Below are 18,691 nucleotides of genomic sequence, written 5' to 3'. Positions count from 1 at the left end.
ACGTAGTCTAGATGAGCCCTTACTGTAAATGAAAGAGGGTGTTGTCACTCATTCTTGGCCATGTCTGGAAAAGAGAGAAAAATCACTGAGATTAGGTGACCAACACCTGTAAATAATCTGAGGTTGTATTGCCATTCTACCTTTATTAATTAATGTATTTTATTGGAAGAGATGATACTACAGCACTGAGATCTAAAGCTGCTTTCCATTTTTAGGAAGTCAATTGAATGAGCCTCCTGCATTCAAAATACAAAAGAAAACAAAAAACTTACAAAGTTGTGAGTTGTAAGGGGTACATGATCAAGGAAATCTACTTGCAGTTCCTCTCCAATCAAGGTTGCAGCATCAGTATTCCAATCCAAGCGTGTTTTTTTGCTACAAAGGATAAAAAAACTAGACATGAGAATAAACAGATCTATTCAATAATTTAAATTGCAATACATGCTTGTGTAACATGAAAACAAATACAACCATCCTCTTAGAATGTGTTTTTTAAACACAGAATTGTGATTACCAATTTTTCAGCAATAGCAATTCAACTAAGTTACATGAGTTATCGTCAGGGCTTGACAAATAATGTAATCTACTCGCCCGTGGCGAGTAGATTACAACCCGGAAGAGCTGGCGCAGAGTGATCTGCGCATGCACGGAACGCAAAACGGCACGAAACCGCGCAGCTGGCGAGCAGGGCTCGCTGCCGCTTGGCGAGCCCTGATCATCGTCATATCTTGATTACTGTTTTTATACAATATAAGGCATACAGATCCTATAGGGATTGTTTCTGTAGAATAGGAATGCGAAAGCTTAACCAGTGGGTCTGGGGGATACCACAGACAGGGCCTGCAGCAGGAGGCCACTCCAGACCAGCCACAGTAGCAGAGGGCATCGCTTTAGCCTAGTTGGGCTGAAGCGACCCCCCCCTTAACCAGTTAACCAATTACACAGGATTTTACAACCCTATTGTAGAAATATCTTAATAAAAATTGTCAAATTATGAATGGCAATTTCATAGATTCATAGAACTCTAGAACTGGAAGGGACCTTGAGAGGTCATTGAATCCAGCCCCCTGCCCTCATGGCAGGATCCAATACCGTCTAGACCATTCCTGATAGAGGTCTATCTAACCTGCTCTTATCTCCAGAGATGGAGATTCCACAACCTCCCTAGGCAATTTATTCCAGTGTTTAACCAACCTGACAGGTAGGAAGTTTTTCCTCATGTCCAACCTAAACCTCCCCTGCTGCAGTTTAAGCCCATTGCTTCTTGTCCTACCCCCCAGAGGCCAAGAACTGTTTTTCTCCCTCCTCCTTGAGACAGACACCCTTTTAGATATCTGAAAATTGCTATCACGTCCCCTCTCAGTCTTCTACTTTCCAAACTAAACAAGACGAATTCTTTCTTTCAGTCTTCCTTCATAGGTCATGTTCTCTAGACCTTTAATCATTCTTGTTGCTCTTCTCTGGACAGTCTCCAATTTCTCCACATTTTTCTTGAAATGTGGTGCCCAGAACTAGACACAGTACTCCAGTTGAGGCCTAATCAGTGCAGAGTAGAGCAGAAGAAGGACTTCTTGTGCTTTGCTCACAACACTCCTGTTAATGCAGGAGTGATATGGAAACCATATGTGCTTTTGCTTGAGAGTTACTTGAGATGAATATTCACAATGACGGTCTCATAACTGTGGCTTAAAAATGCACTGAGGTATGAAGCCAGTACTTAAACTTTATGAGATACCTTCACTCCCTCAAATTGCAAAATAATCATTTGGTATTTAATAGCAGCATCACTCCCCCAGTCCTACAAAACACAAAGAAATACCTGAGATGAGATTTAAATCCGTAACATTTTAAAATTTCCATAGGAAATTATAACCATAAAACTGAATACTAGGACCCTTAATTGAGGGAGGTGAGTCATCTTCAAATGGAGGAAGAAATTTTTACTCAAATTTGAACAATCTAGCTTTATTATAATTGATATAACAAACAAGTCTGTAAAAAATCAGCTTATCAGGTAGTTGACTACTCGCTTACATCCCTATGTGGGAGATGACCTGAAAATCCCACTTCAATGGAACACAGACTTGGAGGTGATGATGCACTCAACCCTGGCCCCTGTACTGGAAACACCGCAGGACCCTGCCCCTCAGTGCCATGTACACCTGGTAGCAGGGATGAAAGAGTTTAATTATTTAACCAATAAGCTAATGCTTATTGGGTTCTGTTAACATGTAAACTCAGCTAATGGGAGCCCACTGGAAGCAGAGCTAGCTGCCAGGAGCCAGTGGTGATGAGGACAGCTGGCATGAGCTCAACGATGGCCAGGAGCCTGCCGCAACTGGGAGCCCATGGCATGCGGCTGGTTACTGGGACCTCACTGACGGCAGAGTCCCTGGGACAGCAGCTGGTTATCAGGATCCTGGGAGAGGGGCGTAGCCCACAATGTGGGACAACACCCAAGAGCTTAGGGTTGAGGGGACCCCTGCAGGACCCTTCCTTCCCTGCCCCTACATCCCTGTAAAATGTTTAACCCTGTAACTGACAGAGTTTTGATCAGTTACACAGTAAAATAGTTTTGTAACTTCTTTACATCCCTACCTGGTAGAGAGACCCCATCCAAGAAGATCTAAATATGGAGGGGCTTAGTGGGTGGGGGGGGGGTGAGGAGGGGAGAGGAGAGGAGAGAAATTGAGGTGTGGGGCAATCTGGGTGCAGGTGGATGACTGGAAGGTTTGGGGTAAGGAGAGGAGGAAGAATCTGAATGCACAAGGGCTCCGTGTGGGGTTCTTATAGCCAGGGAAGGTTTCTGGGGATGGATCTGACTCAGCCCTGGCTGCTCCTTGCAGGGGAAAAGGAAATCCTGTACTCCCGTCTCCAGTCTAGCTAGAACTAGCAACTGAGCCCAATGCAGAATAGGAGCTATTAATCAGTGTCTCTCCCGGTCCCCCTACCCCTGCAGTGATTCGCCACTTGACTGGCTGCTCCAGGCATCCAAAATTATGCACCCACACTGTTGGATAGGAGTGCATGACCAACCTTGGTCTTGAAGGTGCCGTTTACTTCCCCGTCAGAAACTCATTTTTCTGCAGGGAAGCAAAGAAATCTGAGTACACACAGCAGCACACAGAATTTAAATATAAACAAACATTTAATTTCTTACATCATTTTAGCATGGTTAAGGAGCGGCTTTTGGAAGAGGAAATGTAAGATGAGCGAAGAAAGGATGAGGATAGAGCCTTCACAGCCAACTTAGACCGCTAAAGAAATTAGCAAAAATGGGGCAAGAAACCACAGTTCTGCTAATTTAAAACCAGGATTTGAAAAATCCAAAAGGATGTTAAAACTATTTATCTGATCTTGTACACAGATTCTTACCTTTTCTGTTCATTGAAAAGTCGAAAAACTGCACAGCATTCTGGCTGCAGACCTCTGACTTTGAGTGCTTTCATAAGACAATCTTGCAGAGTCATCCCATTTCGAACATTTACCTGTGAACAACAGCCAATTTTAGTTTAACACTAATGAGAACAGAGAAAAGGGTTTAAAATACCACTTTTCAGATCTTCATATTCTACACAAGACTAGACACATCACATTCAACACACATCACTACAGTAAAACTAGCATTAGCAGCAGTTTTATTCATAGAGTTTAAGATTTTAAAAAATGTACCTAACATGCCACATTGACAACATGTACAAGTAATTCTAGGGACAATGTTAAAGCAGATTAACAAAAGATACCATTTCCTTCAGAATTTAACTGAACAAGTCCATCCAAAAACCCATCCAATACAGCCTTCCCTATGGTTGATGGATTAGAAACAAATGAGCCTTAGATCATACTCTTAATATAAACAAACCTGGAGGTGGGGAGGGTATACACACACATATGCATGTGTGAGATGAATTCTAAGTCTTACAAAATCATCTTGCCACCAAAACAATGCTCAAACTTTCAAACACAGGAACTACAGGCAGTCCCCGGGTTACGTACAAGATAAGAACAAACCTATAGTCCCTAAGTTGAATTTGTATGTAAGTCGGAACTGGCTCCAGATTCAGCTGCTGCCACTGAAACTGACCAGGGGCTGACTACAGGAAGCCGGAGGCAGAGTTGCTCTGCCCCCAGCTTCCTGGAATCAGCCTGATCAGTTTCAACAGCTGCTGAATCTGGAGCCTGGGACAGAACAGCTGGGGCGCTGCCCGGTAGGTTCCCACAGGACCAACCCAGCAGCACCCCAGCTGCTCTACCCGAGGCATCCCGCAACAAAAGCCTGGTCTGCTGGGGGGGGGGGGGCGGTGCACTAGCAGCGCCCCCTCCCCCCCCCCAGCAGACCAGGGAGACCCGAGCTAAGCCGCCCAGGCGGCGGGGGTCCCGCTGCCTGGGCGGCTTTGCTCCCGGGCAAACGAGCAAAGCCTCCCAGGCGGCAGCTTTGCTCGGGTGTCCATGGTCTACTGGGGGGGTCCAGCGGCTTTGCTGGACCCCCCCCAGCAGACCAGGGAGACCGGATTTACAAGATCAACATAGAATGGCACCTGTTATATTGTTTGGCATTACAGAGTTTAAAATCACTTGAAACACAGAGAGCAGCAGCAGTTGCAAGTTTCCATTTTATTCCATAACACAGAACTAGCTAAAACCAGCCAAAATCAGCTGGGCTAACCCCTAATGACCGAACTCAGTTACTATAACAAGATCTATCACTATGACAACCCAATACACAACAGCACCCAAAAGCAAATTTGCAGCCAATGCTAATAGCTCATATTGCTGCTTTCTCATTGCTTGCAACTTCAGAAAGGTCTTCCAATACAGCTCCTATAGAAAGCACTGTAATCTGTATGACAAAGGCACAGGCATCTTTGGCAAGGTCTCCCTTCAAGCTGAAAGCTTGGACATCTAATCAGATGTACATAGTGGTACTTTTTGTCCACCAATGCAATCTTATGATCCCAAAGCATCTCAAGTTGTGAACCTTCTTAACAAATGGCAGACTCACCTCATGTAAAAGGGAGCAGACCTGCCTTTGCTACTGTCCCTGAAGGTTAAAAAACAAACGACTATGTTTAATGGAAGTTATGGTTGCATAATGTGACTATTCAACTTCTGAGCTTCTGTGAGGATTTAAAACTCCAAGATAAAGAAAAAGTAGTCCTTCTAGAGATGTTAAATATAGTTCAATTAATTGACTAGTCGATGGATTTTTCATTGACTAGTTGATCAGTCAATAAACAGGGGAGCTGCAGAAGGGTAGGTTCCCGGTCCGAGCAGCTAATCCCATTATGGCTCTGCCTTTTAAATGTATTAAGAGCCAACTAAAGAGCAGCAGGGGGGGGGGGCAGTACTCTTAATACATTTAAAAAGCAGAGTCGCAGCTTCCAGGACTGGGCACAAGCCGAGAATCAGCTGATTCCCAGCTTGCGCCCACAGTCCCTGCTTCTCCCCTGCCCCTGTGGAGATGGTGCTGGGAGGCGAACCATCTTTTAAGCGGGCTCCCCCCAGCACTAGCTCCTGCATTATTTGGGCTTGGAATATGATGTTTTTACTTGAGGTTGAAATACGAACTACAGCTCTCCCCACCCTAAGTAACCTTTCCTGGAGTTCAAGTTTCAGCCTCCAGCTACGATTTCACATTCTAGGTCCTCCACAGAAAAAGCAATAAGTCAGAACCATATATTCCTAATGTGGAAGCAGGAAAAAAGCTTCTCAGAAAGTTTTTTGAGGTAGTTATATAAGCCAAAGGAACCACTCCAACTGCATTACAGTTCACTTTTGAATATTTGTCCATAAGAGTTCACTTGCAGTATGCAACAATGTACTTGCTAGGCCTTAATGCTTTGGTTTATGGCCTACTGTGTTAACAAGCCAGACAGACATGTTGTCTGACACACCCAGAAAAATAAATACATTTATGTAGGGAAATTCTACTGCAGTTTATTGTTTTTTTATGCTGGATGGAATGTTTTATTCTTGACACATGCAGATAGAACAGAGTACTGTACTGTGGATTGAGGGAGGTGCATTATGTTGATGGAAGGGACAAGACATGAATTAGGATTTCATGCAATGCTACTGAGCTTTAGCATATTGTTGGAATGCTCAGTTTGGGACAAAGACCAAGAGATGTTTAAGTTCAATATATATTCTTTTATTGTAGGAAACATGCTGAAGCAACCTGTGATAAAAATCATCATGTATTTGAGTTTATGTAGGCTAGGATAATTCTGCAACAGTATAATAAGTTAGGTTAACACACTACTGAAGTTTATTGCCATTAAATATTTGAATATTCTACTAATATATATGAGCAGACTGTATGATACCAGTTGAACCTCTCTAGTCCAGCAACATCCATGGTCTGGCATGATTTTAGCTGATGGAGGGTGCTCAGCTGCTCACTCCCCTGGGTGGACAGACTCCAACCCCAGGATCCAGAGGCTGATGCCCTATCCTTTATGCCATTGAAGGACCCATCCCACCATCGTATCATCACCGGAAATCTGATGAAGACATCATTAGATGTCCACTTAATCATGGATGCAGCCAAATTTCCTGCAGTTCCATCAAGTTTGTTTACAGCCACCAGTCCTGACTCTGTGCTGTTATTTAGTTATAATTTACCCCTAAATGTCTTGCAAAAGCCCAGTAAGCAGTGGAAGTGCTGCTGGTAAGGCTGCGAGACAATATTGACCTCCTGTGGTCCGGCAAATTCTCTAGTTTGGCACCAGTCAGGTTCTGAGGGTGCCAGACTACAGAGGTTCACCCTGTATCAGAATATAGTGATACTATTTTTTAAATATACAATTTAGGGTTAATAGACTGATAATGAATTTCCTCAACATTGACCAACCTTCCAGTTTTATTTAACATTACTGTTGCCACACATGCATCCTGGTGTTAATGGTAAAAGTCTATAATATTAGGATGCTTTAGTACTGCAGCCTTCTTTTGGTGGCATGTAGTGTCCCCCTACTGCAGGTCAAGACAGGAGCGAAGACTGAGACATGGCTTAGGTGAATAAATACAGACACACCTGAAGGATGGGGGTAGATACTCAAACATACACCCTACAATGGATCTCTAGCTGCCCAGACATACCTCCCATCTATATTGCTATTTTTACCCATGCCTTCCTGCTGCTGGAGCTCTTTCCCTGACACAGGTAAGTTTCTGGCAAGGGGGAAACCTTTCCCTACTGCCTTTCCATGGCCAGAGTGTTTGCTTGCCAGAAGCTTTCCCCACTGTCTCCCCTCTGCCAGAGCCTTTCATTGACACATGTAGCATTGATATACTGGAGTGTAGATATGGTATGTTTTTGACTGCAGCATGTAGTTATGCTCAGACTACAAAGTGTTGCCAGTAGAGTATAATGTAGACAGCTATACATGTGGCTTATGTAGACTTACCACTGTGCGCTGCTTGTTAGGCAAGAAAACCCGAATGGTGTTACTAGTCTTAGATGTATCTGAGAGCTTGCCATCATCAGAAGCCCGGCGTTGGTAGCCAGATGACTGACGAATAGTAGGTGAAATACAGTTTGATCCATCAAAGACAGAATCCTTGAATCCAAAACCATTACTGATGGTCTTCCAAGCTCCTTGAATGTGCTCCATTGATACAGCCTAAGGAACAGTAAAATCTGTAATGAAGTACAGACAAACAAAATTACAATATTCCCAAAGGCAAATCTTCAAGTAAATACAGTAAAAGACCAACCAAATAATAAATAATACCACCACCTGTGCTTTTATATATAGTATTTATCCATTGGCAGATCTCAAGTGCTTTACAACCAGGGTGTCATCTCTAATTATATTGTAAAAATTAGACAAAGAACATTTAAGCAGAATGCCATTGTCTGTGTATTTAAACAGACAATTTCATTTACAGCAAGCTCAGCTATGTTTATCTATGTTGATTTCCAAAAAAATTCAGATGTGCACGCACATTCCTATGAATCTCAAAAGCAGCATCTTAGGTCCATGGTTGCATTTCTGATAGAGTTTTTCCTTCCAAATTGACACATACTTTCCTCACTCATCGCTAAGCACACACTAAGTTTGAAACTAAAATATCTGGGTTAAATCGTAACTATATTTAAAGTGTGAAGCCTTTTTTCTGTTCTGATTTTTAAAAAAAAGTCAATATTAAGCTTACCAAAAAACTGAGAACAGCTTTTTAAGTATATTGACGTATTCAAGTTATAGCAAGAGAAATTATTGCCAAATAAATCTTTGACAATCTATTATCTATATTTCTGATCATCTTAATATTCTTTATATACAAAAATTAAGATTGACAAAATCAAGCACCCAAAAGCTAGGAAATATCAGAATTAAGGTTGTTCATATGTACAGCCCTTTTGTACATATGCATTTTGACTGTCTTTAATTATATAGAAAAAGTAGCATGTCATCAAAGGATCCCTCATTCAGTACCTGAAAGACAGATCTCACTTTGTGAACAGTTATTCAATAATTTGTTTTATCTTCACAGTTCAATATGTGGCCTTAAATCTTATTTACGACACATTACTGAAACCCTGGTCTGAAGGCAGAATATTTTTTTTTCCACATAGGCCTTTTGATGGTATTCACTACTATAATATAGGCGTGTTCACAAATATTAATCTAACTAATCTTCACAAAACCTGTAAGTTACAGTGGTATTATCTCCATTTTATTGATGGAAAAGTGACAAAGTCAGAAGTACACAATATTTTTGGGTACCCAGCTTTAGAACTCGATGGCCTGACTGAAAGAATACTCAGCTTTATTTAAGTTCAAAGTACAGCTTGCCCCACTGTGCTCAGGACTTTACAGGATCTCAGTAAGGTATCCAAACTAAAGGTTGCATAAATTACTGACCATGTCTGAAACTACTGGTTTAAGGGACTTGCCTAGCATCTCACACACTCTGTAGCAGAGGATAGGATGGATAATGGCAGCATCTGACTGCCTTCATGAGACCATCCTCTCACTTTAAGCAGTTTTCAGCCAATTCACTATTACCTCTCCTAACTTCTGAAAAAAACAAGCGTTCTACAGACAACAGCCTCCATTACTATACTACCTTGATTCATCCCCAAAGCAGGTCCATCCTGTGCAATGACTGAGGCTGGGATCCTGTGGAAAAAGAGAGCAAGTGATCATGTAAAGACCATATCAAAATACATATACAGAAGTGGGATAAATTAAAGTTACACAGACAACCATAATTATTGCATTTCCTAACTTGTATGCTCAACTTAGCAACTTTAATAATATTCTGTTAATTGGGGGTAGGAGTGGGGGTGGGAGAGAGAGGTTGTGTGTTTAATTGCTGAGACTTTTAAAAAGCAAAATAGGAAAAAAAATTCAATCACATGGCTTCATACTCACACCTATATGATCATCAGCAGTACTGAAAAGACTGTTACTCACCTTTTCTAATGGTGGTTCTTCTAGATGAGTTCTTCATGTCAATTCCAATCAGGTGTACACGCATACACAGTAGCTGGAAGATTTTTCCCCCCAGCAGCTAGCCATACAGTCAGTCTGGGCACCCTCTGGAGTGGCGTCATTACGGTGACCAATATAGGTCATCGCCTGTCCTCCCCCAACTTAGTTCCTTCTGTCCAGCTTCTTTGACAGAGGGGAAGGAGGGTGGGTTTTGGAATGGACATGAATACCACATCTTGAAGAACAACAGTTACGAAAGGTAAGTAACTATCTCTATCTAGACTGTTTTATGATTGCATAGTGTGCAGCAAAGGTATGTGTTGAGGACCAGGTTACCACCCTACACATCTCCTGCACAGGTATCTGGGTGAGGAACATGGAGGAGGAAGCCTGGGCCCTAGAAGAGTGTGTGCTGTGAGCTGGGGGGTATACTCGCAAGGCCATAACACTCTCAGATGAGGACACTATCCATGAAGAGATGCATTGAGATGATACCAGCTGGGCCTTCATTTTGTCTGCCACTGCTGCAAACAATTGTGGTAACTTCCTAAAGGGTCTCATTCCATCAATGTAAAAGGCCAGCGCTCTACAGTCATCAAGAGAACAGAGACTCCGTTCTCTTGTGCTAGAGCATGGCTTAGAGTAAAACACCAGGAGAAAGATGTCCTGACTCATATGGAAACTGTATGCCAACTTTGGCAGGAAGTCTGGATGCAGGCAGAGTGGCACCTTGCCCTTAAAAAAAGATTGTATATGGCGGCTCCAACAAGACCTCCAACTAGGTTAAGGTCCCATGGAGGGAGTGATTGATGGACCTGGGGGTAAAGCCTGTCCTTTAGGAATCAATTAATTAACAGGTTGGAAAACAGACTGACTTTGCTCCCCTGAGTGGAGAACAAAGTGAACCCTTATGGAGGATGTCTATCTACCTTGCTGTTTAATGCTAAAAATATAGTCCAAAATGAAAGGCAAAGGCACCTGCAATGGGGATACACCATGCAGCACTGACTAGATAGAGAACCTCTTCCACTTGGCAAGACATGTTGGCCTTGTGGAGGGCTTCCTACTACCACGGAGGACTTGCCTGACCTGGTCTGAATAGGACAGCTCTGCTGGATTCAGCCATGCAGCTTCCAGGCTCTGAGGTGCAAACACTGCAGGTATGGATGGCAAAGACCCACATAGCCCTGCGTCAGGAGATGTGGGTGAAGTGATAGGGATATGGGATCCTGCATCAACATTTCCAGCAGAGATGTGTACCAGTGTTGATATGCACAGGCTGCTCTGAGCAATATGAGCCTGTTCCCTCCTGATCATAAGTAGGACTTTGCGAAAGAGCAGCATGAGTGGGAAGGCACACAGTAGAGATGAAAAAATGCATTGTCCCCTATGCCAAGAAGCTCTTCGTGATTCCTGCAAGCTTTATACATTCTGGGGATGCAGAATGAATGAGCAAGACCGCCTCAGCAGGTCATTTTGGGGCCATATATGGTCTCTGCATCCAGACATAGTGAACTCAATATTCCAATGCTGTGTATTGCCCAAAATGGACTTCTCCACAAATCAGAACAGGAAGTGCCAGCAGTTCTGCTCCTTCCAGAATCACAGGCAGTTGCTCCCTTCCATCACCCCAACAGGGTCTCTAGAGCCCAGCGGAACAGACAATGCGTAGGGGACCAGTGCTGTTGGGGATATAGCGGATAGTGCCACTGAAGTCATGCTGGACTGCGTCTGAGTATCCTGATGTTCAGTAGCCACCAGTGTCAGTGCAAGTTGCAAACTGACATCGGGGATGGCATTGGGATCAATGTTGGTGCTGCCACTGGTACCAGGGCTGGAGTCACCGGAACATCTGGGACCACTTGAGTTTCTGTGGTTGTAACCTGAGATAATGCTGATCTGCTTGCAAGACAAGAGATGAGCAAGGGGAAGTCCCAGCCATTTGCAATAAGGAGGTCTGGAAAGGGGAGGGTCAGTGGGACCCTATATTGGGCACCATAATGACACTACTCCTGGGAGCACCCAGACTAACCCTATGGCTGCTAGGAGGAAAATTAGGTGGCTATTGTGTAAGTATGCACACACACACTTGACTGGAATTCACATGAACAATTTCACAGTGAATTTTAGATACACTGGACAGACCTTTGCCACTTGAGTTAACAGAATAAATGACAGCACGAGAAGGTGATAAGACACTTTGCTAGTCGGTTTCAAAAATATTAACTGATAGCAGAGGAATGAAGAAATTCAAATCTGGGGGTTTCGTGTCAGGCTCTAGAGGTATCTCTAGCAATCAGATACCCATCTGTCTGCTGACACCAACCCCTGTTTCTTCCAATCTGTCCGAGTGCCATGCTAAGTTCCATCTAAGCCATGTGACCACAGCTGCCTATTAAGCATCAACAGGTGTTCACAGCTATGGCAGGGAGAAATGCCTCTCTCCAAGCCTCGGACCTGCCACAGCATCTCTCCCCCGGCCCAGCCCTGAGCTGTTGCAGTGACAGGGGAGTATGGAGAGAGTAGAGTAGGGCGAGAATAGCTCCAGAACCCCTTCCTGCATCCCACATCCACAGACCCAACCCAGAGCCCGCACACCTAACCACAGCCTTCTCTCATCCCAGCCCTTAGCCCCCTCCCACACATTAAATCCCTCATCCAAGGTCCCAGAGCCCACACACTTCTAAGCAGAGCTCTCAGAAACCCCCCCCCCACACACCCTCTGTCCCAGCCCTGGGGCCCCTCCCACACTCCAAACCTGTTGGCCCCAACCCCACCGTACACTACCCGTATGTGGAATTAATTTTGTTATGTGTACCAAGTTTTTCTTCAGTTACATTTCTGCCTCACAGGCTCTCTGAAGTCTCTTTCCTGAAATTATTGGAAATCGCTGTTATGGGCTGCAGCCTGCAACACGGACAGATTTCATAAACTAAGCAGAGTCAGTACTTGGAAAGAAGAGCAAAGGAAATCCCAAGAACAACCAGTGGTTCTGGTGATTTCATACTGTACATGGCAATCTTTTTTGTGGGTCACTACTGAATCACCATTCAGTATGGCAGTGAGGCACCATGCTGCGACACCACATCCTCCAGATTACAACCTTCAATAAAAACGTATTTCTTTTCCTCTATAGTTTTTCCTCTTTCTGTTGACAAGAAAAGGGTTGCCAACCCTTGCATCCTAGCCCTATTCTAATTAGGGATTTAAACAAGGAGTTGATGACTTGCATTCTCCCTGCCCTCCCCCACTGACTATGTCAGAGGCAGAGGAGGGAGAGAAGCAGGAGCAGTGCTGGGAGGAGCTAGCTAAAAGTCAGTTCCCCCAGCACTATTTCTGCAGTGCCACCTGCTTCTCCCGCCCCCCCCCCCCCCCCGCTGCCTATCAGGGGAGGGGAGAAGGGAGGCTGCTCCAGCAACAGCCCCTGTCCGCAGGCAGTCCCACTGGGGAGTTGGGACCCCCCCCCCCCGGGAACAGGGGTTGCTGCCAGCTGGGCAGGCAGCCTAAACCCTGCTGCAGCTCTACAATTTAAAAGACAAGAGGAACCAGGGGGCGGGCAGCCCAGCTCAGTCCCTGCTTGCGCCAGGTCCGGGACCAAATTCCGTTGCAGCTTTGCAATTTAAAACACAGTAGGAGCCAGAGGTGGAGGGGGCAGGCTGCCTGGCTCCTACTGCCTTTAAACTATAGAGCTGCAGCAGAGTTTGGGCTGCCTGCCCAGCTGGCAGCATCCCCTGTCCCTGGGGGGTCCCAACTCCCCACTGATAGAGCCAGCAGTGAGAGAGCAGGCAGCACCATGGTAACTGGCTTTTAAGCCGGCTCCCCCCCACCCAAAACCAGCTCCTGCTTCTCTGCCTCTCCCACCCTTGCACCCCCCGCTGTTCGACACAGTAGAAAGGGGTTATCTCCATCCAATCTGTAACAAATTTTCAATTAGTGGAGGGGGGCATGATATTAGAAGCCCAAAATGGTATTGAATATTATAGAAATGTACTTGTAGATGGATTTTCTGGGAGAGGGAACAGTACATGCATGTAGTTAGTACACCCTTAAGAATCAAAAAAAGCAAGAACCACCTAAGCGTATTTATTTATTTAATTTCATTACTTTAGAGTACATAACACATTATCTTTTAATTCTTGTGGTTGTCTTGGCTGTCTATTTATGTTTAGTAAAAATGATAATAGAAATTTGCCTTTACAAAGGATTCCATTTTTGGCACTCAAGACAAAACTCACTCTGCTCATGGATGGAAAATCTTGGAGGGAACTCTGATGCTAGCTACAATTTCGCATGATTTCTAATCAATTTAAGAAGTGAGCATTCATAAAAGTCTCTGATTCGGATATGCAAAATATGCACATTACTGAACACGAATATTCAAAGACTTGGTATTACAATGTGGGGTTTACAATGTCTTCCAGCATTGCCTTTGAAGAGACATGCTGCAAGCATTATTCTGATTTTCTAGCACTGTATCAGTGGACATATCTCCATACACCTGTGCCAGAGAGTTGTTCTGTGACTCTGGGCAACTCATTTAGATCCTGATTCACAAAGCACTTAGCACATAATTAACTTTAAGCATCAGTATATTTCCATTACTCTGTATAGATGACTTATGTTTGAGGGTAAGCTCACGATTAACAGTTTTACTGAATTCTTGAATCTTAACCTGTGCCTCAGTGCCACATCTGCAAAATGATAGCAATACTGTCCTTCCTGGCTACAGATGGAAGTTCTGGGATAATTTAATCAAGATATCCCACTACAGTTATGACAGCCACAGAATAATCTAGGAAAATTTGACAGAATTGGAGCCACTGTATATGCTGATCTAGATACTGGGATGTTTACAGTATGGTTTAATCTAACAGGAGGCTGTAAGGAAAAACAAGCAGACTGAAATCTAACTGAACATGATTGGCATTGCGTTTGATGCTGCATGAGAAAAGGCATTAAAACTGGTAAAATGCTGTCGTTACCATAAAACAGGAATGGGGAACCTTTTCTGCTTGGGGGGTCACTGACCCACAGTAAAATCAGTCAGAAGCAAAGACAAAAAAAATTCTCTCAGTGATCTAGTGCCCATGTGAGAGAGAGAGGAAAAGAAAACCTTCACCCATGTGCCTCTGCACTGAGAAGCAGGGAGGGGGGGGGGACACTTTCACTCAGCCCCACCGAGGAGTGGGAGGGGAAGACAATGATGCTCAGGACTTACACGGCCAGATTAACTCTTCTGGGGGTCCAGTGCTACTAGATTGCGTAGGGTGTAGGAGTGGGCTGGACGTGGAGGTTCTGGGTGGGAGATAAGGTGCAGGAATGGGCAACAGCTGACAGTGTAGGGTCTGAGCAGGAAGTAGGGAGCAGGATGGGCTTGACCTGGAAGGGAGCAGATGCAGGCTGGGGATAGAGGAGCAGGGTCTGGAAGGGAGGGAGGGGGCAGAAGTGGGTGGGAGTGTGAGGTCTGAAAAGGAAGAAGAGTGCAGGAGAGTGCTGGGTGTGGAGCCTGGGAGAGAGGGAGAGTGTAGGGGCAGGCTGGGGTACAGGGTCTGGGCAGGAGATAGTTTGCAGGAATGGGATGGGGATGCAGAGTCTGGGCGTGGCAGGGGCAGGGAATTGAGGTACAAGTCTACAGCACCCTGCACTTGCAGGCACCAGCCCCCAGCCAATAGGAGCGATGGGGGAAAAGTGCCTGCATTAAGCACCCTGCAGCATGCAGAGCTGCCTTTTCCCCCATGCCAGGCTGAGCCTGTGGACCAGCTTGCCTTGATCGGGCCCTCAAGGCTTGGGGCTCCCTCCCCCACAGTGAGGAGCTAGCATTTCAGCGACAGTGCGGGTTCAACTTTCAGCGGGGCAGGGGGAGAAGCCCTGAGCCTCACGGGCCAGATCTAAGCAAGCCTCAGGCCAGGTTGTAGGCTCCCCGTCCCTGCGCCAGTAGGTGGGAGTATTCACATTATTTTTTCACTGATCAGAAAAATAGAATGCCCTTTTAAGATGTAAAATACAGGACTATGTAGCACTTTAAAGACTAACAAGATAGTTTATTAGATGATGAGCTTTCGTGGGCCAGACCCACTTCCTCATCTAATAAACCATCTTGTTAGTCTTTAAAGTGCTACACAGTCCTGTATTTTGTTTTAGCTACACCAGACTAACACGGCTACATTTCTATCACTTTTAAGATGTGATACTATTTTCACAGTCACCTTTCACTGACCTATTAGACATAGTATGGGGATTCTCAAGGGTCCACAAGTTGAAAACCACTGGTGTAGATGGTTTTAAAATCCATTTTTCCTCATTATATAAGCTGTTTTGTCACTTTGTACTACTGGTTACAGGGTCCTGACAGGAAGAACTGTACATAGCCAACCAGTTGGATTGGCTGGCCAAACCCAGTTGATACAGAGACACAGTTGATATTGTAGCTCACGGTCAGAGTGGGAGAAATGCAGAATTCCATCCCATCTTAGAAAAGATTTGAGGCTTTCGATCAGAGGGGTGCACTCAAAAATGAGAAAGGGGAAACGAATGCATTCCTGAAGATGAATATTCTTTGTCTCTTCGTTTCATCCTTCCCATCTCCCCTGCTACCGCTCCGCACTACAAGGGACAGGGAAGCTGGCGCATGAAGACGCCACCTCAGTGTCTGCTCCTGTGGATCATTGTAAGCTCCCCAACTGCTGCTCTGCATTGTAAGGGACAGGGAAGCGGACTCGCAACCCCTGTCCCTTACAATACTGAGCAGCAGTGGGGGAGTTATGCTGGGATCTATCGCAAGCTGGACTGAACACTGTAATGGCAATCCTTATTTACTAATCGAGTAGTCGATTAAAAAAAAATCGATCAACTACTCAATTGGGAAAGTAACCACATTAACATCCTTAATTCATACTATTTAGTTGAACTCATAATTACTGTATATTTAAAACATTTTCTGTACCTTTGCCTTTAGTCTCAAACATCAATTCAAAAAGTATGTGCTATATCTCACATAATAAGAAAGACACTGAAGTAGGCAAGTGTTCAAAAAAAGTACAAAAAAAACTTTTGTTCCACCAACAGCAATTTTAACTCTTACAGTCAAGCAACAACAAAAAAAATATATTATCAAAAAAGGCAAGAGTTAAACTAAACAACCAAAAATGTTGATGGATAACTTGGTGATATTTATACCTCAGAAACAGAAACTGTTTCTTTAAAAAATCCTCATGCCCCTAGAAAAATCTTGTATTTAAATTGTTTCTCAGTGTTCATTTTCTGTGTTTTCCCCTTGTGTACCAACATGTACATGTCTGATTATAAACCATGTGTGACTTTATCAGTTGGCTAGTCAGGTGGAAGTGTCCACTTGTGTAGAAAAGTTACTGTTGTAAAGGATTTAAATGTAAAAAGGAAGAAGGGAAAGGCATTTTACAAATCTCTCACACTTTATTTTAACTATACATAACAAGATCTTCCAGACTCCTTGATTACCAGACTAAACACTCTCTGGCAAGGGAGTCTGAGGTTGTTAGCCATTCAGACTAAACATTTACCTTTTACAAACCAGGAAAAAAATAGGATAATCTACATCAGTGGCTCTCAACCTTTGAGACTATGGACCCCTTTTCAATCCATTACAATTTTACAGATGACCCCCGCCCACCAAACAATATAGCTGTGCCTGCAGCCTGCACATTAAATGTAAGCGACTAATCAACTAGTCAACTTATCGGATAGTCGCTTTCCTTCCCCCACCCTCCGCGCGGGAGAGAGCGGGGCTGAGGGGAGCTGGCTTAAAAATTGGTTCCCCCCCAGTTCCAGCTCCATGGAAGGGGGCAAGGGTACAGCAGCCTCATTCCACCTTTGAAATGTACAAGAGTCCCTTCTGGGGCTCTTGTACATTTCAAAGTGGAAGCACCACATGGAGCTAGTGGGTCCCCCATTGGCCCCAGGCTCATGCCATGCTTTCAATCTTTGGAATGCACAAGAGCTCCTACTGAGACTCTTGTACATTTCAAAGATGGAACTCTGTGCGGCACTTCTACCTTTGAAATGTAGCAATAGCATAGCGAGCTCTTGCTATATTTCAAAGCAAAAGTGCCCTTATCAACTTATCAGCTAATCAAATAGTCGATGGAAAGTCTGTTGACTGTTCAATTAGTTGATTAATCTAATTTTAACATCCCTACTGCACATCCATCAGCCTGTGCTGCTTCCAAAGCTATGGAAGGCAACGTGAGTCGAAGGACATGCTGGCTGCAAGAGGCTCCACGTGGAGCCCCAACATCACTGCTGCAGACTCCCATGGGTCCACAGACCACAGGTTGGGAACTACTAATCTACATGAAAAATAATTTCAAGGTAACAAAAATAATTTCCCAGCAATTATCCCATTTAAAGCTATGACATGGTACTTGAATGCCACTCAAATCAGATGTGCCATGCTCAGGCCATGGGAAAGTCTCTCATTGTGGGAGTATATATAGGTGGTAAGAGGTTCTCTCAGTCCATCACTAGAGAAACCTCAACAAAACCAGCACTGAAAGGATGGTGAGGCTGGCAAACATTCTCAATTACAGCTCTTCTAGCAACAATACAGCTAGCAAAGGGATGTATCTGGCCAGGACGGGGAGTGGAATTGAAGGTTACTCACCTGTGCAGTAATAGCAGCTCTGTGGGTACTCCACTCCATGGTGCAACCCTGCAACTTCGCATGATCTTTGCAGCAATATCCCTCCAGATCACACACGCGTGCTCATCTCGCGATACAAACACCCCCGCTTAAAGAGCCATGCACGAGACCCAGAATCCTCAGCTCTCTTTTTACTGTGGAGCCAGTGAATTCCAAAGGAGAAAGAAGGAGGGTGGGTAGTGGAGCACCCATGGAGACACTCATCTTGCAGAACCTCAGTTACTGCACACATAACCTTCACTTTTTTATGGAGAGGTATCATGGGTGCTTTAGTAGCACTGTCCCTTAGGTTGGTAGGGACTTTGCAGTTGACAGAATGGCTGTTGAGAGTGCCCTTTGGAGATGCCCGAGTGAGGACATAGTATACTTTTACCAGCACTGTCATGTTCAAGTTGCTGCCTTACATGTGTCAGTCAAGGGGACATTGTGTAGGAACGCTACAGATGCGGCCATTGCTCTGGTAGACTGTGTGCATATCAGCTGTGGCAGCTGCACTCCTTGTAGTTGGTATCAGAGCTTGAGGCACCATGCTATCCAATTAGAGAGTCTTTGTGGAAATATCAGGTTGCCC

General features: G+C 44.5%; 1 protein-coding gene across 6 annotated transcripts in view; it reads right to left on the bottom strand.

Annotated features, from left to right (window-relative positions):
- The window catches only part of RAF1 (Raf-1 proto-oncogene, serine/threonine kinase), an 85,427-nt gene that overhangs the window by 49,510 nt on the left and 17,226 nt on the right, over positions 1–18,691 (bottom strand). For 4 of the 6 annotated variants that reach the window (XM_075939643.2, XM_075939642.2, XM_075939646.2 and 1 more), the window contains exons 2-5: positions 9,076–9,128; positions 7,410–7,642; positions 3,376–3,488; positions 273–375 (exon numbers count right to left, since the gene is read on the bottom strand). In XM_075939643.2, coding sequence (XP_075795758.1) covers positions 273–375; positions 3,376–3,488; positions 7,410–7,616 — 423 coding nt within the window. In that variant the 5' untranslated portion in view covers positions 7,617–7,642; positions 9,076–9,128. The remainder of the gene's footprint in view (positions 1–272; positions 376–3,375; positions 3,489–7,409; positions 7,643–9,075; positions 9,129–18,691) is intronic. The other 2 variants (XM_075939645.2, XM_075939644.2) reach the window with 1 other exon arrangement.

The sequence above is a fragment of the Pelodiscus sinensis genome, chromosome 11, assembly GCF_052426305.1.
Source record: "Pelodiscus sinensis isolate ZL-2025 chromosome 11, ASM5242630v1, whole genome shotgun sequence".
Classification (NCBI taxonomy): Eukaryota; Metazoa; Chordata; order Testudines; family Trionychidae; genus Pelodiscus; species Pelodiscus sinensis.
The sequence above is the reverse complement of the archived record's forward strand: the minus strand, read 5'-3'. Positions and strand labels throughout refer to the sequence as shown.